The sequence below is a fragment of the Mustela erminea genome, chromosome 15, assembly GCF_009829155.1.
Source record: "Mustela erminea isolate mMusErm1 chromosome 15, mMusErm1.Pri, whole genome shotgun sequence".
NCBI lineage: Eukaryota > Metazoa > Chordata > Mammalia > Carnivora > Mustelidae > Mustela > Mustela erminea.
Window position 1 is genome coordinate 77,153,764 of NC_045628.1, and position 27,076 is coordinate 77,180,839.

At 45.9% G+C, this 27,076-nt stretch overlaps 2 protein-coding genes across 6 annotated transcripts; one reads left to right on the forward strand and one right to left on the reverse strand.

Moving 5' to 3' along the window:
• Positions 1 to 187: 187 nt before the first annotated feature.
• On the forward strand, positions 188 to 14,222 carry MTIF3 (mitochondrial translational initiation factor 3). Of its 5 annotated transcripts, none has more exons than XM_032315303.1 (5): positions 190 to 410; positions 5,861 to 5,935; positions 9,722 to 10,185; positions 12,669 to 12,826; positions 13,977 to 14,222. In XM_032315303.1, exons 3-5 carry the CDS (start codon positions 9,723 to 9,725, stop codon positions 14,193 to 14,195), a joined length of 840 nt encoding a protein of 279 aa, XP_032171194.1. In that variant the 5' UTR covers positions 190 to 410; positions 5,861 to 5,935; position 9,722; the 3' UTR covers positions 14,196 to 14,222. The 5 variants fall into 5 exon arrangements, with proteins under 5 accessions (XP_032171197.1, XP_032171194.1, XP_032171193.1 ...); XM_032315305.1 differs by having other exon boundaries at positions 191 to 301; XM_032315306.1 differs by lacking the exon at positions 5,861 to 5,935 and having other exon boundaries at positions 188 to 410; positions 12,669 to 12,840; positions 13,977 to 14,126.
• GTF3A (general transcription factor IIIA) lies at positions 14,178 to 27,076 on the reverse strand (the record flags this gene model as incomplete). The annotated part of the gene is made up of 8 exons (XM_032315325.1): positions 14,178 to 14,441; positions 15,834 to 16,063; positions 16,821 to 16,901; positions 18,326 to 18,399; positions 19,613 to 19,701; positions 20,077 to 20,173; positions 24,227 to 24,327; positions 26,864 to 27,076. Coding segments are annotated over 8 exons (1,050 nt in total), but the record flags the coding sequence as incomplete, so codon positions are not given.

A 27,076-nucleotide genomic window follows, 5' to 3' on the forward strand; every position in this document is an offset into this window, starting at 1 on the left:
TCTGCTCACCGGCAAACCGGAGGCAGTGCTTCTTAAACCACAGGAACTATAAGAACATTTATGAAGTATTTCACTCAACATTAAATTAATAAAAGAGAACGCCGGCAAGAACCGCCCTCCGCCCTCCACACTTCCGTGGAGAACTTCCGCCTTCCAGCCAGACGGCGCTCCTCCCTGCGTCACCTTTCCTTTAGAAGACGTGAGCCGAAGCCCCGCCCACTACGGAGGGCGAAGGGGGCTCCACGCGGGAGCCGTTCCCTGGCTTCTTCCGCCAGACCTTACAATCGCCGGCCGGGCGTAGGTAAAGCCAAAGGCTAGGGGCGCCGTGGGGGGGGCCTGCGCGGGAGGACGTGGGCTTAGGCACAGTCCTGCGGAGGAAGCGGCTTCGCGCTCAGCTGTGTCCCTGGAAGGTCAGTGCCCCCTCTGCCGCCGGACGGAGCGCGGAGAGGCGCCGCAGACCCTGCTGCGGGGTGGGAGATTCGGCCGGTCTCTAGAACCGTCTTTGGGTCCGGGATGCTGACCCTGCATCCGGGAACCGCAGGAGCTAGACCCGACGCCGGCCCTTCGGCCTCTGAACGTTTCGACCCGCCATCGCGGCGTACTTACGGGCACGCGTGCACGCACGCCGGCCCTACGTCCCCACGTCCCTCTCTAGCCGGAGGGTGCTCGGGGACCACTTCCCGCTGTGGGCGTGGCCGCGGCTGACACACGTGACCGTCCGCCGGCGGGGAGAGGAGTAGCGGGGAGGGTTGCTAAGTGATTGGGGGATTTCTTCTTTCCCTGCTCACAGTTTAATAGGCTCTATGGCACAAGACTCTTGAACGAAGTAAATAAACTTTCCTACAGAAAACTCGCAGTCTAAGAAGGTGCAGAGTGGAGGGGCGTTTGCAAAGTCAGCGACCTCTTAGTATGCCAGGGACGGGACAGTAAAGGATAAATCAGATTCGTTCCCAGCTTCAGAGAACTTACCACCTATTGAAGGAGAGAAACAGCAATCAGATAATCACCAGATTGTGATTGTGATTGTGATTAGTACTAAAAGGGAAAAAGATAAACTATACTATGCGAGCATTTAATGTTGGACATTAATGCTGAGCTCAACAAACAGATGAGGGGACAAGGGAAGTAGGGGCTGATCGGCTTCGTTTGGAAGGTAATCAGAAGAATGCCTGGAGAAAGGGAGCACTAAGCAACAATCCGGAGCTTCCTAAACTTAAGGGAAGAGCATTTCAAGAATTTGGACGGCCAGTGTGCTTCAGGGAAGTAGAAAGTTTTGTATAGAACGAGGCTGGAGAGGTGGCACGACCCTTTAGGCTTCATGAAAGATGTTGGTCATAATATGAGGCAGTTTTATGGTGGGGAGGGTGGGGATGTGTGGTGACAGCCGCGCAGGGATAACGGATTGCGGTTCCAAGTGTGTAAATCCTAGTTAGGTTACTGGTGGGAATCCGGTGGTGGCAATGGGCGTGGGGAGAAGTGGTTGGATTTGAGTGGAATTAGAAGAAAATTTATGAGACTTGGTGTTGGGTTAGCTAGGAGAGTGAGGGAGAGCAGAGATGGAAAAGAGGGGTACTCTTTTGGAGGATGGACTGTGATGCTGGGCACCGAGATAGGAAGTTCTGGAAGAGCAAAGGACCAGGTAGAAGATACATGTGCTGGAATAAGTCCAACGTTAATATTGAGTCTGTAGCTCTGGATTTAAAAGCTTTTTAAAAAACATTTCCTGGATGGTCATTAAGCTATTTCAAGAAGATAAGTAAAATATAAAGCAAGTTAAATATTTTATAGGTAAAAAAATATGGTTAAGTAATTGACCAAAGATATATGTCGGCTTCTTTCAGTGTTGTAAATTGGCGTTATTGCTCTTAAAAAGCTAACCTGAGTATGGATAGTACTTTGTACTCCTTATGGAAGAGCAAAACCGGAGCCAAGGGAGAGCACCATGAAGGCTCAGTGACCGTGGTTCAGTCCTTTGTTATTAAGGCTGCAGAGCCCACTGGAACAGAACACATGGCCTGTTGGCAGGTCTGCAGGCAGAAGCAAGGATTTTGTGAAACTCTTTAGAAAGGTGTGAGGAAGGATCTTAAAGTCATAGGAGCTGGCAAAATTAATTTCACAAATATTTAGTACTCTAGAATCTATGTAGCTTTGATCCAGCCTCCCTGGAAATAACAAGTGTTAGTAAGTATGAGCTTGTAAATATCAGCTATAGAGGAAAGAAGAGCAGTGAGCGTGCAAACAATTTAATTTCTTACAGGACAGGACTCCCTCATAACCACATATTTAAATCATATTCCAAGAAGTTTCATTACAATACATTATCTGTACCTCCTGAAGAAGTACTTGGTAATGCAAAATAATGTATCATAAGGGGAATACAGCTGTCTTTTGGAGCAGTAATCATTTGATTACTTTTTTTTTCTTGTACAAAAATGCTCATAGCAAAACACACACACACACACACACACACACACACACACACACCCCAAACCAAAAATGCTTATAGCAACTTTATTCATAACAGCCCCAAACTAGGAACATTCTAAATGTTCATCAATAGAAAACTGGATTTAAAATTTGTAGTATATCAATACACTGGGACAGTTCTGAGAAATAGGCACAAACGAGTGACACCTCCAACAACACCATTGAATCTCAAAAATATGCTGACGTGCCTTACAACAAAGAGTACATAGGCTTGATTACATTTGTATGAAATCTGAGAACAGACTATGATAGAAAAATATCAGAACAGTTGTTGCCTCTGGGTGGGGTTGGAGACTAACTTAGACATGAGGTAACTTTCTGGGGTGATGGTAATATTCTGTATGTTAAGAGGAGTTGTGGGTGGTTGTCAAAACTAATTAAAAGGTATATTTAAGATTCAAACTTTTTTTTTTTTTTAGATTTTATTTATTTGAGGGAAAAAGCAAGAGACAGAATATGAGCCAGGGAGAGGGCCATCAGGAGAGGGAGAAGTAGGCTCCCTGCTGGGTGGGAAACCTGACGTAGGGCTCCATTCCAGGACCCTGAGATCACAACCTGAACTGAAGGCACATGCTTAACCCACTGAGCCACTGAGCCAAAATTTATATGTAAATTTTGCTTCAAAATGGAAAGAGTCCAAATACTGAACCCTAGTTGATGGAATGCATGCTGAAGTATTTGAGGATGAAGCATTTGAAGATGTCATTGTCTGCAGCTTTACTTTGAAATGCATCAAAACATAAATGGATAGAAAGAGGAATAAATAGATGGGTAAATAAAACAAAGATAGCAACATGTAGAATCTAGATGAATGGGTATTGGGGTGTTCAGTGTACAGTCTTTCAAGTTTTCTGTATATTTAAACATTTCCATGGTAAAAGTTGGGGGAAATAGTCCTCAAAGAATATTAGTCATTTTAAACAACTGTACACTTAGTGTGAAAGTATAAAGAACGGCCCCAAGCTCTCCCGAAATACTGTGTATGGAAGTAGCCATGTATTTATTTCGTAATTTCCCACTTTATGGCTTATTATTTAAAATCCTTTCAATTTCTTATGGAATATGTAGGTCAAACATTAAAATTACTCTTTGTTGTGTGCATTTGGAATAATGCCATTGTCATTTTTCTTACATGGTCCCAGGCACGTTAGGGGTGGTATTGAAGAGGGCCAAGCAGGGGAGTGAGGACTGAAATTAGTGGGACTTGCTTAGACAGAAGAGTGAGGGGGCTCTGAGGGCACTTGTCCGTTTATCCTCCAGTGCTTGAGGATATGGAGTTTTCCACGCACCTAACCAATCCATGCAACTAAGGAACAACAACAAAAAATATTATATTTTCTCCCCACAATGTGGAGTCAGCTGCGGAATTTAAAACTCCCAGTGGGTGCAGAGAGCTGCAGCCTGGGATGATCTCGATCAGATCCAGGTTTCTGTGAAACCAGATATGGCTGTCTCACTACACAATTACGTATTTTAAGTAAATGACTTTAAGATAATTGGCTTTTCAAATAGTTCTGGATGTCTCTGAAGGGATAGCTGTGGCAGTGAGTGACTAAAGGCACCTATATTGTCATAAGAACATGAGAACTTACTGCAGTTTGGACTGCTGGCTCAGTCAGCCGACCATTTGTTTGACAGAGTTGTCAAACACATTTAATTGGAGAAATTTCATAAAGAGCAAGGCTTTCTGTTTTGCATCCACCCGGAAAGCTTTCTTATTTATTTATTTATTTATTTATTTATTTAAATATTTTATTTGTCAGAGAGAGCACAGGCAGGCAGAGGCAGAAGCGGGCTCCCTGTTGAGAAAGGAGCCCTCTGTGGAACTCGATCCCAGGACACTAGGATCATGACCTGAGCTGAAGGCAGCCACTTAACTGACTGAGCCACTCAGGCATCCCCTGGAAAGCTTTCTTAACCTTTTCTTAACCTTTGCTCTTATACTCCCCAGACAGCCTAGCTTAAACCACTGGAGCCCACTAATGTTACAGTGTTTCATCATTTATTTTCTTATGTCTTCCTTTTTTGAGAGGGTCTTCGCCCAGTGGTTCTTAACAATAGAGGAACAAGGAAACATCTTGTGTTTTGAAAAAGCATTCCCAGATGATGCTGGTAGGCCTCCAATTTCTGAGAACCACTGCTCCAAAACATGTTCCCTTTTAACCACGAGTTAGCCAAACATTGCACAAGTTCTACTTGGACATGAAACCATCTTCATTTATGATGGGGAGATACTTTTAGACTGATGAAAAGTAGATGGAGAATAAAGGTGATCAGCATTACCAAACAGTTCAGACTTTGCAATCTGTAAAGTTCCGTAGACATAGAATTCATCTAGATAAGGCCTTGAAACTAATGAAGAGAACAGTTTTTTGAAGATTACATATCCAGAATGCCAATTTATTAAATTATAGTGACATATCTAACTTATATGGATTGAAACAGTCCTATTGGCATGACTAGTGAACTGTTTCCTTTCTTCGGGCAGCTGCTTCTCTTTTTAACTTTTTAATTATGAACAAAATTAAACCTATAGGACAGTTTTAAGGCTCAATAACCAAACATCCACATAACCATAACATAGATTCAACAAATGTTGCCATGGTGCACATGTATTTTCTGCTGAACCCTGTCCAAGCAAGTGGCAGATGTCATGGTCCTCTACCCTGAATACTTCAGAGTCCCCTCCCAAGAACGGCATTTTCCCACCTGAGACCGTCAAAATACTTCTCGGATCGTACCCGGTCCATCAGCAATCTTCTTACTTTTCAAAAGCTTGTCCCCTATATCTCAACATCTCTTTGTAGTTGTTTTTTTTTTTTCCAAACACATTGCATTTTACAATTATGTCTCCTCTTTATTCAAGAATAGCCCCCTTCTTTTTTCATTCTCTTTTACATTGACTTTTTTTTTTTTTTTTTTGATACAAGCCACAGTCTGCATTTGTCAGATTGTTTCCTTGTGGTGGTGTCTGATTTGTTCCCAAGTCTGGCCCTTGTATTTTCTGGAAACTGGAAACCATCTAGAGGCCAGACCAGGTTCTGGTTAAAGCTTTTGGCAGGACTGTTTCACAGAAGGTGTCACCCCCATGCCATGCCGCCGGAGGAAGTGTGCGCTAGGATGTCAGTTTGTCCCATCACTGGAATGCTGAGTCTGACCTTAGGTGAAGGAGGGTGACAGCCAAAGGGTGTTTTTCCCATTTCAGTTTGCAGGTAACCTTTGAGTCACCCTTGGGCACCATTATAATAAATACCTTATTTCTTCATTAGCTTTGTATCTAATGGTTTTAGTATCCACCCTTGCCTGGACCTGTTATTTGATTGAAGGTGGCAAAATGGTGATTTCTAAACGGCTTGTCTTCTTCATTTATTAGCTGGCATTCTCCTCTAATGAAGAGCTTTTCTTTACCCACTGGGGATGATTGCTGATGTCAGTTCTTCCTAAAAAGGTAGGGTGAATGGTTAGTCCTTTCTCTTTACCAATTTTAACGGTAAGGAATCCGGGTAATAGTCACGGCGGTTCTGGCAAATGATCTTTCTTTTTTGAAGATTTTTGCATATTCCTTGTGTTGAAACAACTTTCTGCCATTGTTGCCAAATGTGTGTTGTGATTACCACACATTTGGGCCAGTGGGAGTCTGTCCATGCACCCAACCTGTGAATGAAACATAAACAAATGAAATTACAGTAGTGTGGGGGAAGCCAGAAAACTGGATATTTGGTAATATAAAGGAATGATTATTAATTGGGGTAATGTCATTATGGTCATTAAAAGACAAAAGAAGCCTCACCTTTTGGAGATGACTTACTGAGGTATATGCTGGTGAGATAGGATTGACCTTGGAATAGTTTATGGGCCGCTGGGGTTGTAGGAGCGTAGATGAGGCAGAGAGGAGGCTGGTTTGGCTACATGCTATTAAGAGGCTGCGTGATGGGTGCTTGGGGCTTTATTATACTGTTCTGCCTGAACATGTTTGAAACATTTCCGAATAAGGGGCGCCTGGGTGGCTCAGTGGGTTAAAGCCTCTGCCTTCAGCACAGGTCATGATCTCAGGGTCCCCGAATCGGGCTCTCTGCTCAGCGGGAAACCTGCTTCCCTCTCTCTCTCTCTGCCTGCCTCTCTGCCTACTTGTGATCTCTCTCTCTGTCAAATAAATAAATCTTAAAAAAATTAATAAAAGGAAAGAAAATTGAAAACTTTATTAAAATTTTTAAAATGGTGCAGAACTTAAAGAAAAATATAGTTACAGTATTTTTCTACTCCTTTTCCTTTTCCTGAAAAGTGTTTTTAAAGCTTAAAAAAAATTCTACATCATTTTTCTGAAATCATCTTTATTTTGTAATTTCATTTATTAGTAAAAAGTATTTCTTCCATGTAAAAGATGGAGGAAAAATGACAATTAGGAAGGATGGGGGGGGAAATCACTTGTGTCCTTTACCACAAACAACCAGGGTTTTCATAAATTTTATTTTCTCTTTTTCCTATGCTTTGTCTATTTATATACTTTCTTGTTTTTGAAAGTTCTACATTTTGAGAAAAAAAAATCCTACATTTTGAAATAATATTCTCTGTTTTAATGTGTTGAGAATTCATTACCCAGGATGCAGTCGCTGTCTTCCATTACTGTCAGCCATCCTAACTCCTGGTGAAATTTGGTAGTGCTGCTATTTTTCTGATGCTAAATGGAAAACAGTCTTCTCTGGTCTCCTCAGGCTTTTCTGCTTTTTTGGTCTTGGGGCTTCCTCCACCAACAAATATCTGACTTCTTTTGTTAAACAGGAGTATCTCAGCTACTTAAAGTGCAATCTGGGGGGCATTTGGGTGGCTCAGTCAGTTAAGCATCTGCCTTCTGCTCAGGTCATGATCTCAGGCTCCTAGGATCTAGTCCTGCGTTGGGCTCCCTGCTCAGTGGGAAGTCTGCTTCTTCCTCTGCCTGCAGCTCCCCCTGCTCGTATTCTTTCTCTCTCCGTCTCCGTGTCTCTCTCTCTCTCAAAAAAATAAATAAAATCTTTTAAAAAAATAAATAAAAATGAAAAAAAAAAAAAAAAAGATCCAGTCTGCTCCTGTTCTTGAGTTTTTATCACATCTGCAGCTGGAGTCCTGACCGGTAGCGACTGTGAGTTTATCTCCTCCCCTGTGGGTAGAGCATCTGCCCTTAGATCTCAGTGAGGCCAGTGACATTTGGGAGGCCAGCCAGAATGTGAAGCACATGGGCTACCTGCATTTGTGTTTTTTGCTAAGGAATGACGCATCTGAGGACCCAGGGGTCAGACACCAGCAGACACCACCTTCCCTCCTGGCTATTCCCTTTGGCTCAAACATTGGTTCACTCAGCATGTCCGTGCTCATAGGGGCTCTGGGCTCTAGTGTTAGGAACTTGCATTCTCGTGAGGACAGATTGTGCACATGTGTGCAAAGTAGCTATAGACTATGGCAGGATGTGGATTCTTTCAAAGGCAAGGTAATGAATTTGAAAGTGACGAGGGTACAGTGTTCTTTAGAGTGGATGGGGAGCTCGCTGAGCAGTAACCCTTAAGCCGAGGGAGGCCTGAGGTAAATGAACCACGCAGCCGAGGGAAGGGACCTCCTGGGTGGAAGGACCCAGAGGAAGACTGTGTTCGGTATGTGCCAGGAACACCCCCTAGGCCAGTGAGGTTGGAACAGAGCTGGAAGAGGTGGGATAGGCGTGGTGGGCAGAGGTGGGTGGGGGCCACTGTGGGCCTCTTTAGGGGCTTGGCTTCCCCCCTCCCCTCCCAAGAGAGGTGAAAGCCAGTGGAGGGTTCTGATCAGAGGCTAGACGTCATCTGCCATGCACATGCTGATGTGGGTGATAAATTAGAGGGGCTAAGGGCAGAGGCAGGAGGGCAGTCAGGAGGCTGACCGCAAACCAGGTGAGAGGGGGGGATATTTTTGTAGTGGAGTAACAGCAACATAGAAGGCAAGGTACGGTTGGATCCCGGATGTTTTTAGAGGCTGAACAGCCAGCTGCACTGCTAAATTGCTAAGAGAAAAGGGAGAATGAAGGATAACTTTGCTCTTTGCAGCCTCAGCGGCTGGAAGGGCACGTGGTCTTTCTGTGACATAGGGAAGACTGAGGGAGGAGGCAGCATAGGGGGAGAAGACTGAGAGTTCGGTGGGGGACGTCTTCACTGTGGGCGACATTAGATACCCAAGTGGACAGCTTGGGCTGCAGTCAACCCAACCCAAGGCCTGACACAGGGTGATGATGGAGGTTGCGTCAGTGATTGTACAGCTCCGTGGGATCAAATCTAGGTACCAGAGGGCACTTCCAGTTTTGGCAAACATTCTAAGTGACTCTCCTGCAGGTGACCCAGGGACTATTCTTTGAGAAGCACCGCTGAAGGCCCCTCTCCCTTCCTCTTTGGTCGTGGACAGGCCCACCTCCCTGAGTCCTTGTGTTGCCCACCCCAGATGACATGATTGGGCCCTCTCTTTCCTCCTCCAGCCTGCCCCTCTAGGCTTTGCCCAGCATATGAATGGAAGGAGAAGACTTATTGGGGGAGAGAAGCAAGTTCAAAATCAAAATGCCATTTTTAAGAACAGTGGTTATTCCTATGAAATAAACCAGAATCACCGTGTGTACCAAATGCTTCATTAACGTTGGCTTGTCATGCCTTCCCTTGTGGGTCATCGTACAGTTTATGAGCTCAGCACTCTGATTTACGTCAGGATATTTCCTTCCTGAGAGTCTCCATCAGTGCTCCCACGGGGTCAGCTTCCTTCGTGGGGGTCCCTTTCCCCAGAATAGAGCTCTTGTCTTCTGTGTACCAGTGGATATATTGATAAATTGTCTTAGCAGTTGATTGTATTAAAAGCTTATGAGTTGGTGTTTATGAATCACCAAGGATTTTATATATGCATTCTCCTAAATAAACCTTTAGGATGATTCTTGGTTTTAGAGTTGGCGCTACAAGATCCTTGGGAAATAGGGTCAAATGAGCTAGTATTGGGGGAAGAAACTACGGAAAATGACAGCATGTGCAGGTACGGTTTATTCTCACAATAACTTGCGCTGGGGACAGTACATCCACCACTTAATATGACTTCAGACCCCTGACAGTGCATGTCATTGGCGTCAATTCCCCAGGCACGGATCCACAACGTTCGCAGGTGACCTAGGCCTGCAGCCTCATACACACCCTCCATGTACGACAGCATCAAAGCACAGCAAGGAACTGATGGAATTGTAACAAACCTTCTTTCTGCTTTTTAGGATGGCCGCCCTTCTTCTAAAGAGGCTAACATCACAAACCATAAAGACTGGAAATAACTACATCAGCCGATGTCCTGGTAAATGCACCCTGCGTGAGACCATCTCAGCGCAGCGGTCCCTCAGAGCTTCTGTCCCAAGACTGTCCTCCTGGGTTCATGCAAAAGCTTTCAGTACTGTTGCGGACCCCCAGGACGAAAGAAAGAAGAAGAAAAAGAGCGAGCCGTCTTTTAATAGCATCGGGAGAAAAATTCACGAGCGGGTCATTCATGTGCTGGATGAGGCGGGCAATGATTTGGGAAACATGCACCGAGCAGACGTGATCAGGCTCATGAATGAGCGGGACCTGAAGCTCGTGAAACGGGACAGCGGCACCGAGTCTCCCCAGTACCAGCTCTTGACGGGGGCACAGATTCATAAGGAGCAACTGAGGCTTCGGGAACTGGAAAAGGCCAACCCCAAAGCTGGTAGGTGTCGTGCTGTCTGCAGACTGAGTCCTTGGGACCGTGGACCAGCAGTTGAGAGCAGCATCTGCCACGGCTCCTCGTGACCTCGGCGATGTGAAAAAACAGGGAAGTTTACAGTCTCCCCACCCCTGCCCACATCTTTCTTCAGCTCTCCATTATTGCCATTCCATTTTTTCCTGGATGCCCTGTGGACAGCATCTCTTCCTTTAAGCCTGTGTAAAAAGGTGGAGGGTGGGGGATAAGGTAAACTCCCCAAAGTGATGAAATCACTTTTCCCTGTGGTCCTTAGCTCAGTCTCTGAAATGGGGGTGGCAGAACCATTCGCAGTGGGAGTGAAAGGAGACTCGGAGGGGGTGGATTCGAGTCCCTGTTCAGGGCTGGGCCATTCTATTCCCCGCCTTTCCCCCCACATCTCTAAAGTGGCAGTGCCTCATTAATTGCTTGGAAGCACTTTCTAACCTCCTAGGTGATTCAGGTGATTCTAACCTCCTAGGCTCTCCCACCCCAGTGTTTTGTTACAATATTGGTAAGTAATGCTCATTTACGCATTTTGACGATCACCTTCCAATGCCCTTGTCACGGATGCCTTCGTGGAACCATGAATTGAATAGACCTGGATTAGTCACGATTCCTGTGAAGTGCTGATCATTACGGAAGAGTGTTTTCTGTTAAACAGCCTGGGACAGGGACCAGGAACACTGGTCCCGAAGCCGCCACAGCGAGGTTGTGTGTCTTAAGAAAACCACACACTGTCTGCGGCTCAGTCTTGTAAGCCCACATTCAGCGAAGATGTTGACTAGAAAACAAAGAGCATTCAGAGGAGGCCAACTAGGATGGTAAAGACTTCAAACTGTATCCCAGAAAAGTAGTTGAACAACCCAGAGAAGCTTGGAGAAGACCCGTTGCTGTTGTGAGCACTACTTGGAGGGCTAAGGTGTTAAAGGCATTATTTTGTTCTGAGCGAGACCTAGAACCAGCTGCAGGGGCTTGAGGGAAGCAAGGAGGGGTTTCTTCTTTTAGAAACATTGCTTTTATTTTGGGAATTGGAAAGCATACAGAAAAATATAAATACCTACTATCCACTGTCCAGAATGAACAAGCATTAACATTGTTGTGCTTCAGATTCTTAAACAAAATAAAACATCCCAGAAAAGTTGGAAGTCCCCTGGCGCTGTTTCCGGGTGCTGTCCTCCCTTTCCACCGTCATGGACCCTGGGTGTAGTAGATCTGTGTTGTTAAGCTTTGGTTCCATAGAAACAGTGTAGAGCAGGATTTTATACACATAAAAATTATGTCTTGCTGTTTTCAAGAGCCATGTTGATAGAACAGCTGTAGCTGATTTATTATAATTACTAAATTGAATCCTAAGGATATACCATATACCATGGCTTTAGTGCCTTTGCGTGGACACTGGGCTCGTTTCCAGTCTTTGATTGAGAACAATGCGCCTGTCAGTGTCCTGAGCCTGTGGGGCAGATGAGCAGTGTTTGACATTCCTTTCCCCACATCCTCACCCACACTTGGTACGCTCCTCTCATTTTTGTCACGCTGATGGGTAGGAAAGCCTGTCTTATTGATTTGTGTTTCCTTTCACCATGAGTTGCCTCCTCTGTGAATTACCGGTTTATCGTCCCTGTTTTTCTACTTGTATGGTCCTCCCCCACCCCCAATTTATTAGGGTTCTCTGTTCTGTGAGATGCCAAAACCTTGTCCCGGTTAGATTTCTTTGGTTGCCCTTTTTAAAATTACCAGTAGTGTTGTGATAAAGGAAATTACCAGTTTTTTTCTTAACAAAATCCTTCTCCCGTCTTGAGGTCACACACTTTCCTTTCTCCTGTTTTAAAGTTGTAATTTTTTCACATTTAGTCAGTCCTCCTAGGGAGATTGTTGTATGGGTTGAGACCCAATTTTTCTCCCGTATCAAAACTCTGAATTGTCCCAGTGCTTTTACTAGGTAGTTTGTTCCTTCCCTGTAAAATAATTTTCGAAAAGTCAGGGTTTCCATTTTCGGAATACAGGACACAGGGAGCTCCCTCTTGTCTCGTGCAGTCTGGATGACCCCACTGTCACTAGGAGGCCATCGCAAAAGGAGTCAGATGAGAAGAGGACTTCCCAGCTGCTGCTTTAATCAGAAGGAAAAATAAGGATAGTCAAGTTTTATCATAAAGCTAGACTCGTTCCTTTTAAAGGACCATTCTTTTGTTCTTTCATCAAGTGAAGGTAAGGATTTTGGAAGCATTCTGTACATTATAGAATATCTACTTTTAAAGGCTGAGACCAATATACTCTTCCTTGGCAGGTAAAAAATCGGTACCTTTAAGTCTGTCCATCTCCCTTGTTTAAAAAAACATTTGAAACTAAGTCAGAGAGGAGTGTTGGGCCCCCGTGCCGAGCTGATCTCTCCTGAAGTGTGTGGTACGGCTCAGGTCTCATGAAGAGACCAGTGAGCAGTCCTAGCACCAAGTCTTCCTGTTTCAAACTAGGATCTACCCTGACAAAGGAACTCAGTTTTTCTTCAAATATTGGACAACATGACTTGGATACAAAGAGTAAACAGATTCAGCAGTGGATTGAGAAACAGTACAAAGTTCAAATTACCATAAAGAAAGGGAAGAACCCAGAGGAACCAGAAGAGAAGATGGTGAGTACAGGCAGGTATGAGGAACTGCTCACGGTTTTTGTTTTCTGATCTAAAGATATAATTGTAGAAAATCTGGAGAATGTAAAGGCAAAGACGAGTAATGGCTAATTCTATCCAGTGATGGCAGTAGATTTCCAATTCATTTTTCAAAATGTAAGCATACTCTGTGTACATCACTTTTTCCATGGAAGCGTATTTTGTCATGTGAAAACATTGCACTGCATAATCGCAGGGTTATCTACTATTCTTTTTACAAACTGCACAATATTTATAATTTAAAAACATAAGATTCATTTTTAAAAGTCTCCTATTTATAATGCCCCTGAGAAGCATTATATATAAAGTCACACTGCCTTTCTGGAAAATAGCAGTTTATACTCCCAGGCTAAGTTTCTAGAATATTTGTTTTGCCCTTAGAGTCCAAGACCTTAGCAGCTAAAAGGCAGCATTAGTCTGGTGGTTTCCGCCCTCACTCCAGGTTAGAATCACTTAGGCCTAGGTTTCAGCCCAGAGTCTCTAGAACTGGGTGTATTCTTCTAATCACCCCAGTGACTCTGTGTTACCAATGTTAAGAAATGCACTAGACTGACAGCTTGGGGGATAAGAGTTCCTCTGTCAGTACCGAAACCCACTGCTTTGTACCTCCTTTTTTGGAGATGGTAGAAGGGCCCAACACAGTCCCACAATGCCAGGACAGAGTGGGAATTTAAAACTGTCAACCTTCAGGGCGCCTGGGTGGCTCAGTGGGTTAAGCCGCTGCCTTCGGCTCAGGTCATGATCTCAGGGTCCTGGGATCGAGTCCCGCATCGGGCTCTCTGCTCAGCAGGGAGCCTGCTTCCTTCTCTCTCTCTCTCTGCCTGCCTCTCAGTGTACTTGTAATTTCTCTCTGTCAAATAAATAAATAAAATCTTTAAAAAAACAAAAAAAACAAAACTGTCAACCTTCAGTGCATCAGTTAGTTATGTGGCATTTGTAAAACTCCTGGTTATCGTACAGGTTTCAGTCAGCTTAACCAGATAGGCACAATTTGATATTAGGTAGTCACTTAACAGCAATTCAGGAATGCTGATTTTTATGTGTATTAGAGCGTTAACACTAGAAAGCATCAAAGACAGTTTTAAATTTATCTTTGGGTGTTTTCCCTTTCTAGGAGGAGATCTGTCATCAAATACTCCAGACCATGCCTGGACTAGCTACCTTCTCATCCCGGCCACAGCCTGTTCGGGGAGGAAAAGCTGTAATGTGTGTTCTTCGTCATTTGAGCAAAAAGGAAGAGAATGCCTGGAGAGAAGCTCAAGGAACCCAGAAAGGAGACACTTTGAATAAAGAAGACAGAAACAATCAAGAATCAGATGTTGTGCATCAGTGATTTTAATAAAGAAAAATGTGCTTCTGAGCGGAAGTCACTGTGATGGCTGCTGTGCGTCATTTAAACAAAGCAGGGTGAGGTTCAGCTGAGGGTGAGGGCCGCAGCAGTGGAGAGTACTTGGTCTTCAGTACAGTTCAGGGTCTCTCCGTTTTTAGGTGCAGATAAGCCTTGTTCTTGTTTCCTTTTAGGAGGAATATAACCACTGAGACGAGAGGCCAAACTCCGTTTTTCACGAGAGGGTTTTACCTTTGGAGATAAGGAAACAAGATAATGGGAATTCAAAATCAAGCTGTGTGAACCGATCTTCTACTAGCTGTAACCCCTCCCCTCCCCTGGCACACAGCGCTCCTTTAGAACAGAGTGAAGGTCGTGCCCTCCCTTCCACAGCAGTGCAGGCTCACTCGCTACTAAGGAGCTGAAACATTCTAGATTGTATCTGGCTGAGGTAACTGGTGTTTAAAATCAACAGCTTGCCTGACTCAACTTACTTTGAGCTTCATTTTCTTCTTATCAGGGTCATGCACAACGGCATGCCTAGTGAGACTTTGCTACAACGAAGGAGAAAGAAACAGTTACATCTTTAGAACACTGCCATTTTGGTATCTCTTAATAGGAAAACTCCATGACTTACTTCAACTGTCCACCTTCTTTCTGTTACATCCCATTGAAGGATGTGACCTCAGCTTACAAAGATTCCCCCACCAGAGCGAATTCTTCCTCAAATCCTAGACCTAAATCACTACCTTTCTGAAGGACCCAGGTTAGGAACTTACACAGTCTCAACCTCCACCGGCTTCTTAGTTGTTCGTAAGTAAGAGGAGGGGAAACCAGTTCTGAGCGAGCTATTCCAAGCCGAAGAAGGTTCTTTTAGATGCACCTTTAGCTGAACATCAGGAGCATTCCGAAACCCCAGTGGAAAATCTGACCGAGGCCTTCCCGTCCTCAATAATGCTGACGATCGTCAGCCCCAGGTGGTTTTCTAACAGTCTGGACGCACTCAGCGCCCGCATCACTGTCTCTTCAGACTCAGTTGTAACTCATGGTTCACACTTGTAGGAGCACCTGCCAGACTGAGGGTCCGCAGAGCAGTGCGGGTCATCTGGTAAGTGTCCCGTTCTTACCTATTCAAGTCACACCAAGATCCAGACTCGATCCCCAAGTGCTATAGTCCCTCATGTCCTTGTTGCCCACTCTCTCAACCCCTAAAAGACGACAGTCTAAAAGGACACCCAAGTATTATCATACTCTTATAATTAATAAGCATGTGGTACCGCAGGCCACTGGTTCTCAAGGACATGAAGACCCAGAGGGTTTGTTAAAACACAAATTACTGGGTCCCATCTCCAGAGTTTCTGGTCTGGGGAAGGCCTGTGGATGTGCATTTCTAGCAAGTTCTCAGGTGACACTGATGCTCCTGGTCCAGGGCCATGCTTTGAGAGCCACTGGCATAGGAAGATCCGGTGGTTCTGCAGACCTGAGTTAAGAACCGCTCCTGCTGAAGCCAGAGTGGAAGGTCCAGAGTACCCGGTTTTCCCCATCTGTAGGTCCTGGGGCACCATCTTGGAATCCAGAGCTCCCAGGAACCCAGCTGGGAAGCCCCAGACCTAAAGGACAGCATCCGGGAAGGCGAATACTTACTTTCATTGCGAAGGTTTTGCCACAGCCAGAATGTTCACAGGTAAATGGGCGCCTTTCCTCGTGAAATGAGAGAATGTGGCTCTGGAGGTTAAACACGGTTGTGTAGGTCCTACCACAGCCTTCCCTCGGACACCGGCATACATCCCTTTCCGGGGCATGAGTTTTCATATGCTGCTTAAGGTAATCCTTGCGCTTAAATGTTTTCTGGCATACTTCACATTTTATGTCCTCTGGTGGAGTAGACAGACAAACTTAACCGATTTCCCCATATATGACCATACAGAGAAAATTTACTTCAATATAGAAGTAATATATTTGATGCCGAAAATGTCATGATTATCATAAATCAGAAAATGAAGTCCAATTTTTATTGCTTGAAGTCTGTCTCAATTCTCCCATGTTCTTGTATTACAGAAAGTCACTCTTCCCTTACCAGGGAGCAGGGGTTCTCAGCATAGTAGCTGCAGGCAAAGGGAGATTGAGACGACCAGTTTCTTTCCTTGTCTGCCAATACATAAAGCGCTATTTCCCAAACTGTCCCATTGGCCACCAGTGCCTCCGAAAGTTCTTGACTACTAATTTAGGGGTGCCTGGGTGGCTCAGTCTGTTAAGCCTCTGCCTTCAGCTCACGTCATGTTCCCAGGGTCCTGGGACTGAGTTCCGCATTGTGCTCCCTGCTCAGTGGGGAACCTGCTTCTCCCTCTCCCTCTCTGCCCTTCTCCTCCCTGCCTTGTGCTCTCTCTCTCTCAAATAAATAAATAACATCTTAAAAAAACACAAATGTGCACAGCAATTCCTTGCGTAGCTCCTCCTGAACCTGGGATCACAGCTCTGTCTGCTCATTTGCCAAACGGCTGAGGTACCCAGCACGTCTCAAAACATGACACGGAAAAGTTATTATTTTAAGGCCCATGTTTAATATTTCCCTTTTTAAAAGCAGTTCTATAGCGACAAATATTTACACTGTGCCATACACGTCTGCCTTACCTTTGTGGGTTTCTCTCACATGTTTTAGAAGTTCCGTCCATGTTTTTGCCACAAAGGAACATTCTTTTTGACACGTATAGCCTGTTGAGAAAAAAATACATTGGTGCATTGCCTTTCATAAATATTCAGCGTAAATACCAAACATAATTAGAAAGGAAACTTGTAAGCCTACATAATCTTTCTCCAGTCTCCCAGTAATGTTCAGTTAGTCTTTAGAGGTGGGAATAAAAACTCAGTTTTGCAGGGAAACCTAATAATCATGTAGCAAGGTAGTCCACGTAGTGTCTTAGGTCTGTACATTTCACAGAAGCACGCTGTTCCCAGTAAGTTGCTGCCCTTCCCCAGCTGCCATGGCTTACAGCGCCCTGCCCCTCCCTGCTTTATGCCTGCCTCTTGTGTTCCTCGTGAAAGCTCCTTGGTCCTCTGGGCTTGGCACACCACCAACACTACGTCTCAGGGGTTGTGTGCCTACGCCTGGCCTCTAATCTTACTATCTGGTAAGTTATAAAATACAGGAAAGACGCAGGGTGCAATTAAGGGAGAAAATAAGAACCCAGAGAACACTGTAGACAAAAGCAGACATCATGCGAAGCACCAGAACTGGAAGAATCTGTCACTGTTAACAGCCAATCTGTATTTCACCAACTCAATAGAGAGAAACTAAAAGGAATGAGGGTACCTCTTACTCTTCAGCTACTAGTGGAATTTTTAAAACAACAACAAAAACCCCATATACTCAATACTTAGAAAACTGGAATACAGAATAAAAAAACCCTCAAGGAGGGGTGCCTGGGTGGCTCAGTGGGTTAAGCCTCTGCCTTTGGCTCAGGTCATGATCTCAGGGTCCTGGGATTGAGGCTCTCTGCTCAGCGGGGACCCTGCTTCCCCCTCTCTGCCTACTTGTGATCTCTCTCTCTGTCAAATAAATAAATTCTTGAAAAAAAGCAAAGCCCTCAAGGAAACAGAGAGAAGATTCAAGTAATTTAATCAAGTCTTTCTGAAAAAAGTTACAATCTGCTAACTCCAAAACCTCAAACTGTTATCCAAGCCCTGAGGATGCCCCTAATGAGAAGGAGGACACAGGCATCAAAGAGGTAACAGCGGTGAAAAAGCCAACCATAGCGCTTCATAGCCAGAACGCTAACACTCTGAGAAGCAGAGAACCCCCAGGCACTTGTGACAGACCAAGAGACACCGGCTGTAAACAGTGACGACAGGAGTGGAAGAACAGACGAGGGCGTGCAGTGTCTCTGGTCGAGTCAAAAACCTGAACCTGCAGCACGCGGCCCCCACCTAGATCGTGTTGGGTGCCACGGGACCACGGCACAGAACAGAGCATCTTACAGTCAAAGAACTTGACACAACACATACACACACACACGCGCTCTCTCTCTCTCTCTCTCTCTCTCACACACACACACACACACACACACACACACACACACACACACAATCTCTCCTGGGGTCTCCTCAAAGCGGGGGCCACCTGGGAGCGCCAGACATACCCTCATGGACCTTCCTGTGTCGCTTCAGCCTGCTGGGTGAGGCGAAGTGTTTGCCACATCCTTCCTGGGCACACCTGGGTTAACAACAGGTCCCGTATGAGCCAATCCGCTTTTGTGCAGCATCTGCTGAAGGTGAGTATTACTCTGTCCTTTTCTGCTACCCAAGTCTCTCCCCACCACCAAACCAATCATAAAGAGATTTGAAATTGAGACCAAATCCCAAGTGAAATTCAAGTGACTTGACCAGCCTTGAGACCAAACTAAGAGTCATGACTTCTTTTTTGGCATTGTGATCATATTAAAGTGTTCCTCTTCACCCTTCTGAGACTGGGCTGTTTTCGTGGCTACGTGACAGCTGAGGTAAACCACTAAGGCATTCTCAACTGTCTCCTGGGTCTCACGCTGCCACCTGGGGACGGTGTGGAAGGAAAGCAGCGGCAGACACACGGGCTCTGGTGAGCCACACAGGGCATAGCCGCTTCCGTGCAAAAGGCCCGGGTGGCACAAGAGGTGGCAGGCCTGCCAGCGAGGAGACGCAGGCCCTGCAGTGACCCCAGGCAAGCCACAGCTCTGGGGGGACCAGGAAGGCACTGGGCAGGATGGTGGCCCACAGAGAGGCTGGCTAGTGCCCTTGAAGATGCACCTCCGAGCAGGCAGTTGGAGCTCCCTGACACCCTCAGCAAGTCCAGCCCCGTGTGTCCAGTCACCATCCCTGTTCCTCAGGAAGGCCACTCTAAAGTAGACTTCTGCTCTGTAGCAAAGGAATGCTTCGTGTCTGTATAATGACAGTTCACACAATTAAACAGCCTCTCTGGGACGCGGGGGTGGCTCAGTCAGTTAAGCGTCTGCCTTTGGCTCAGGTCATGATCCCAGGGTCCTAGGATCGAGTCCCATATCGGAGTTCCCTGCACAGTGGGGAGTCAGTCTGCTTCTCCCTCTGTCTGCCACTTTCCCTACTTAGGTGCACTCCCTCTCTCCCTGACAAATAAATAAAATCTTCAATAAAAATAAAAATAAATGAGCTCTAACTAAATAAAGTAATTTCTTAGTTCTCCCTTCGAGCTTCACCACAACTGTACTAGTTTACAAATCATTTAGAAATACATTAACTATTTCTGTTGGAAAGGAAAAGCACAATCAAACTTTTGAAATGCCCCACTATATCAATGGGCATTCACGGTACAGAAAAGCATTAAGAAATGGTTTCTGAACACTTGCACCCAACCTCCGCCTTTCAATCTTACCCCCCCTCAACTGTAAGAGAGCCCAGGAGCGGGAAGCACCTACGTGAACAGCGGCTCGTTGGTGTGCTGGCACTGGTGGATTCTCAGCTGCTGGTGTTTCCTAAAGGCCTTCTTGCAACCTTCAAAAGTGCACTGTTTAATAAAGGTTCATTAGTCTGAAGGAAAAAAAGAACCATTCACAAGAGAATTCCCTCAAGATAAACACATTATGGAAACTTTATACTTGCTACTTGTTTCCACTGAGTTACTGTCAAATTCTAGGCCAGGAAGCTTTGAAGAAGAACCCATTTGTAACAGCTTAAGAGTTTCGTTTGGGGCAGCCTACCCATAATAAACCTCATCAGCACGAAAATGTTTTGCTTTCAAAATAAGCCGCTGTTATGTTAGCTAGGAGTTGGGCTAAATTCAGGTATTTGGCAGACAAAATCTGGTTGATGAGCATTTTCGAAACATGGACAATAAGCATAAAAATAGAGAATTTAGGCACAGAAAATCATTCATACTTACTACATATTGTTTTTGCTGATTTTCATGTTTACGTTCAAAATGTTTCTTCAAGTTTGATTTTGTGTTGAATTTTTGATCACAACCGCTGGCTGTACAACTGTAAGAAATTGTATAAATCAAAATATTTACAAGCCGAGGGAAGAGAATTTTTAAGATGCATATATCCTCCAACTTTATAAAAGTACTTTCCCAAGTACAGTATGAAATAGTCTTTAACAAATTCCAAAGTGTTAAGTCAGTGTCAGCCTCTCAGTTCTGATATGATTACCAAGCACTGAGATGCGTTTTTCATGTTAGGCCTCTGAAATCAGGCATAGTACAGCACACACGCTTTGTGGACCGGGCAGAGGGAAAGTGGAAAACACTAGTTCCCAAAAGCCCAAACCCTGCTTAGGCTTAAATTGTATTTAAGTTAAACTGTTCTCAATTTAGAATTGAATAACCTTAATTTTGCTTGAAATGTCACAATAAGCTGCATTTCCAAAAAAAAACCTCAAAAATACTAGTTTCTGCTTACCATCAGAGGTAAAAACAGATACTTAGAGCAAAACCACAAACCATATGGCTTCTCGCATATCATCAAGCCGTTCTAGTCCCCCACCCCTTAATGAGTGCTTCTATATCTCACCCTTGAATTACCTAAATTCTTTGGGCGGTTGCGTTTTTTACTGTGTGCTCTTCTTGTGATGAGTTCTCCAAAGCTTGGTGGACGAAGCAGGACCTCCCTGAGAGCCCTGATCTCAGCTGTCATTCACTGATAAATACTGGGTAATAGTCCCGTCGGGCACAGGGACAGATGGGAGACACATAGGTAGGGGCCGTGCGATCGATGGCACTAGAAGCACACAGGAGGGGCGCTGGGGCAGAGACCACTATGAATTTCAACAGGGGTTGTTTTTGACTTTGGGAATAGAACACAGTTTTAGCTGGGTACACGATGAACAGAAATAGAGCTTTTTCCAGCCTCCCTTGCAATTAGGGGTGGCCACATGGCTCTTTTGGGCCCGTCCAATTAAAGCAACCATAAAGCATCTGAGAAGGGGGCACACCTCTTTTGCTCCTTCGTCCACCCTGGTGGCGGAACGCCTGTGTGACAGCTGGAGCTCCAGCAGTCCTCCTGGAGCATGATGTTGAAGCCCCAAGATGAAGATGGCAGAGACGGGCTACAAAGAGCCCAGGTCTCCTGACTGTGGCACACCCCTCAACTGTCCACTCCTACATTTCAGTTAAGCAAGAAAAACAGAGACTGTCTTGTTTAAGCCACTAGGGTGCTGGGTTTTCTGTCACTCTGGCCTTGAATCCTGATCCAAGCATCTAACCCAACACAAGTTGGGGCAAGAGGACAGGGCCCAGAAACGTCCTGACAGGAAGCAAGGAGCAGGAAGGCAGCGTCACAGATGGGGCTGCTGGTCAGTTAAGTGCTGCTAGACCAAAGTTTCATGTCAGAGAGTCAAGCAAACAGGGCAAGATCATGAAAAGGTGAGGTCACCAGGGTCATTTACACAACATACTAAGATCCTAGACTTGGTTATGAAAGCCACACTTAAAACCCGTGCCCAGCCTTAAAAAGGGAAGCAGTCTGGAGGCAAAGAAAACACCATTCAAGTGGGAGTTAAGAGGCTGGAGTAAGACCACAGCAGCCGGAGGGACAGAGTCTGAAGAACAGGGTCTGAGGGACAGCTAAGAGGGTGAGGCACCCAGGGGAGCTGCCTTGTCTCTGCTATGGGTCATCAGGTAGACACAGATGCCACCCGACAAGAACCAGGCAGGTGAAGACCAGGCAGGTGAAGACCAAAGGAAGCAGAGCTCAGACTTGACTGGGAGGGATTTGGGCCACAGAAAACTTAAGGAGTCAGAGAGACATCCAGCAGCACTGTCCAGATGGGAGCCTGGAACTGAAGACGGGTCAGGCGAGGGAGAGAGCTGGCCAGGATTACCACAGAGTGGCCTTGGTCCAGAGGGAAGAACACTCAGCTTTCCTGGTCCCCCTATGCATCTGTACCCAGCTCATTCTCCTTGAAGATTTCATCTTTTAAATAGCACAAAGTATCTTAGCTCAGAAACCAAAAAGCATGAAAAGGGACACTGCTGCGTGACGCCCCACCACTCTTAGGAGAGGTGGCACTTTCAGTTTTATTAAGTAACTTTTAACGTTGCAAATATAAATACAGATTCTTCCTGTCCACTCTTCCCTCTTTTTTTTTTTTTTAGATTTTATTTATTTATTTGAGACAGAGATCATAAGTAGTCAGAGAGGCAGGCAGAGAGAGAGGGGAGGAAGCAGGCCCCCTGCTGAGCAGAGAGGCCGATGTGGGGCTCAATCCCAGGACCCTGAGATCATGACCTGAGCCGAAAGCAGAGGCTTTAACCCACGGAGCCACCCAGGCGCCCCTCTTCCCTCCTCCTTTTTACACGCAAAAAGGCAGCTCTCCGTACACACTCTTCTGAACTTTGGTCTTTCGGTGACTATGCCTTGGAGATCCTGTTTCCCAGACAACACCTGCACTCGTTTTCCCAGCTGTAGACTATTCTACTGTGTTGCTATGCTCTTTAGTCCCTCGTGACCAGCAGGTGGGTTGATCCCAATGCTCCGATCCTACTAATAGTGTTGTGCATTACCTCATACATGCATTTAATACAGGCACGAAGGTACCTACAGAATAAATCCCCCAACGTGAAACTTCCAGGTCAAAAACTATAGTCCAGCTCTATTTTCCAGACCATACTTAGTTACTCTCTGCTGGGCTAGCTGAACTACATTTTGAAATCCATTAAGCTTTACTTAGGGCTATTTATTTTGATGATACACCGTGTGCTTGCGCGGAGGCTGAGATAAAGACATATGCCCCCCCAGTAATTTGTCCCATTCCTGCTTGCTACCACGCTGGTCACACAGAGAGGTGGCTCTCCACGTGGAAAAGGACATGAAGATGATCCCGTGTCAACTACTGACAACTCACTTTCCCCAAGACTGTTTGGGCCTTAGTGAGACATGAGACACTTCACCTTCACCATCATCTTAAAACTAAAAGAAAACAACTCAGATCATGAGAAAACCTTACACGCAAGGAACTGTCTCATGGAACACAATTACAATATCAAATTCCAACATGGGCAATACCGGTCTCCTGTATGTAGCTTTGGACAGCTAATAGAGTATTATTTTTTCAATGAAAACTAAGTGTTTCCATGGAACATTCTGTTCTGTTCAGTGGATCTCCAAGTATGGACGTCAGACCAACAGCATCATCACCTGGGAACTTTCTGGAAATGCACATTCTCCGGCTCCACCCAGTACCTATGGAATCAGAAACTCCGGGATGGGATCCAGCACTCGGGTTTTAACAAGCTCTCCCGGTGATTCTCATGCTCCCTAAATCTGAGATCCAGTGCTTTAAAGAAGTAGCTGATTCAAAAGGCAAACAGTAACTCCGTCCTTTCAGAACCAGCAACTCCAAGAAGAATAAAATAGGAATCTGGTGTGGGAGAGGTGCAGGGGCTTAATTTGAAGAAATACAAGATAAAACTATTAAAAGCTCTACTTCTTCATGCTTCTGTCTCTTATCCCAGAAGCTTATTTACTGGTTCATAAAGACCCTGTAACCCGTGGAGGCAAGACTCTGCCAGGGAACCATTATCCCATCTAGTCTGAACAGAGTGTTTTGGGGGGAGGATTTCCCAGTCAGTATCTACTTTAAAAGGAAGAAGAGGGGTGCCTGGGTGGCTCAGTGGGTTAAGCCTCTGCCTTCGGCTATCGAGCCCTGCATTGGGCTCTCCACTCAGTGGGAAGCCTGCTTCCCTCATCCCCTCTGCCTGCGTCTCTGTCTACTTCTGATCTCTGTCAAATAAATAAATAAAATCTTAAAACAATAAATAAATAAAAGGGAGAAGACAGGATGCAAACTCAAGACAACTTCAGATAAACTCACTGCTGACGTTATCACACACAAAGGACCCACAAAACCCCCTCTTCTCTCCCATACATTCAAACCCAGTCTCCTCTTGGACCCAGAGAAGCAAAGGAGAGAAGCTGCTCGCTCTTGGTCTTAGGAGTAAACAATCTACTTCCTTACCAGGAACGATATGCCAAATACAGGTCGATATGCCAAATACAACCGCTTCAAAGGCCTCAGAATTGTGCTCTACTTACGCAAATGGCTTTTCCCCCGTGTGAATCAGGATGTGGCGACTCAGATGGTAGTCCCTGACAAAGGCTTTGCCACACCCTTCATGGTCACAAGCAAACGGTCTCTAGCAGGAAGGAAAGAAAAAACAGGTCAATCCTGCCCCAGTTAGTAATTCTGGTATTATTTAAACACCTAAAATGTACAGGAGGCAAAACCATGGACGCCACCTCCAGAGATGGTTTCCTCTCAGCAAGTGCTGAGCACCCGAGGCTAGAAAATGGTGTTCTACAAATGCCACAACTTTCTCACAAAGGCAGTGTGACAGATTTTGTTCTATGAATAGCAGATGAAATAAGCAGGTAGCCTTCACAGTAAGAGATGGCACTGCTAACCTACTTCTAGCCTGACAACAGGCTTCACCGGTACCACCCCACCCTTGAAGGTGACTTGTCTGCCATCAGCATGGCCAACATGCACGTGTTTCCAACCACAGCGTATTTTTATCCATTTGAAGCCTAAGGCACAGGAACATGCAGGTTCCGTCTCATCCCAGACAAGCGCAATGCCTATGCTAAGAGAATGCCCAGCACACCTCCAGGAAGACATTCACAGGTGCCAGAGCAAAGCCATCAGCTCTCAGCCTAACTGCAACCACCACCTGGGACCCAGGGAGGAAGGGTCTCCATTCTACACCTACAGTAAAAGTAAAAAATGTCCCCCAAATCACCAGTTTTATTTTATTATGAGAAACGTAACCCCAAGACGGTCAAGGAAGGAGGTACCAAAGCCTCAAATATCAGTACTAGTAGCAAAGCCACTAGACAGGAAGACAGAAGAGTTTATTACTGGGGGAAAATGCATGGAACTTTGCACAGTATTTGTAAGTCTTTCTTTTTTTATTGTTTTTGTTTTTTTTACTTGATTAATTAATTTATTTTATTTGACAGAGAGAGATCACAAGTAGGCAGAGCAACAAGCAGAGAGAGATGGAAGCTGGCTCCCTGCTGAGCAGAGAGCCTGATGATGCCGGGCTCGATTCCAGGACCCTGAGATCACGACCTGACCCAAAGGCAGAGGCTTAACCCACTGAGCCCCCCAGGCGCCCTTGTCTTAAAGAGAGGGCAGTTTATTTATCTAGAGGGCAGAGCTGAGGGAAGAGTTGGAGACTACTTGCCCCATGTCCCAAGGTCACAGACAGTCTATCCTTCCTCTGGGCCATGGCTCTGGGGGTGACCCACAGAAGGGAGAGGAGGCTCATGCTGCCCCAAGGGTTTTCAGGGAGGGACACAAAAGTGACCACATGCTTCCCTACTTGGACATACAAGTTTCAGAATCCACAATCTGAGGGACAGAATGGGCAACAGAAAGGACAGGGTGGCAGAACTTAATGGATGTTTTGAGTGAAGACAGTCACTGGGTAAGACTGCCAAGACAACTGGGTAGCATGGGTAAAGTCAAGGGCAGAAAGGAGCAGTGAAAACAGTAGGTGAGGAAGAGGAAAAGATTTGGAGGAAATGGTCAGCCTTCCAATGCTGGAGAGGGTAAGGAGGATGGGGGCCATGAGGACATGTGACGGAATAGCCTGTATGTGTGGAAGGTGTTAGGTGCAAAAGCAGGGGCTGCAGGCCTCTGGTTTAAGAAATTAAGGGCCTTCAGAGGCACCTGGATGGCTCAGTCGGCTGAGCATCCAACTCTTCATTTCCTCTCAAGTCGTGACCTCAGGGTCATGAGATCCCGCTCCACACTCAGCACTCAGTCTGCTTAAGATTCTCTCTCTGCCTCTCCCTCTCCCCCTCCCCACTGAACTCCCTCTCTTTCTCTCCAAAATAAATTAATTAATCTAAAAAAAGGATGGAGGCGGAGGAAATTGGGGGCCTTCATATGAGACAATGTGAAGCCAGGTTCTGCCAAACATTGGGAAATTGGGCAGATTCCTTGGCCTCCGTGAACTTCCCTTTCCCCAGAGATCATCTTCCAAAGACTTCGTATTGCCCTCAAAATAAAACCCAAACTCCAAACCTATTTGTACCCTGGCCAAAAAATAAGCCCACCAGACATGCTTCTCAAACCTCCTCTTGTATTGTCCCCAACTCAATCACACTCAATCACGCTTCCTTCTGCAGTTTGTTTTGTTTTCCTGCCCAGACTGTTCTTCTCTCTTCAGGGCTAGAAAGGTCCTGAATTATGAAGGAATGAACGCATGCTGCTTGCTAAAGCTCCAGTACTTAGAAGTCATTCCCCATTCCAGTTCCAGGACGGCAGGGATTAAGTCAGGTGTCTGTTGGGGGTAAAAATAGGGGATATAGAAAGGATGAGAATAAATGTATCCTTCCTCTGCACCTATTTACAGATTACCCGGAGGTGATGACTGGCCAAAGCTCAAGATCAAAAGGGAAGCGTTGGTTTAGAAAGCCCCGAGCCCATGACAAGTGTCTCGGTCTCAGAACGTGTCTACCTCTCCTCGGCTCCTCCCAAACCTAAGGCAGAGCTGGTTCGCCTCTATGATCCAGGCTGCCAAAGATAAACATGTCTTGCAAAGGCATGTGCACCCACGTGCTGCCCCTGGCCTCACGGACAGAGCCCGCCAGGCCGGCCTCCACGTCCCGAGTCCCTGGGGCTGGACGCCACGCCCCTCCGCCGCAAGGCTGGTGCCCGGTTACCTCCCCCGTGTGCTTGCACAGGTGCGCGTCTAACTTCCAGGCCTTGTTGTAACTGGCGCTGCAATCAGGGAAGGAGCAGATGAACCTCCTATTGAGCCCCGAGGGCGGCGGGGCGGGGCTCTCGCCGGCTTCCGTGAAGGCGTCGGCGATGGTCAGGGATGACACACCCTCCGCAACCGAGGCCGGCGGCTCCAGGGCGCCCCGCACCGTGGG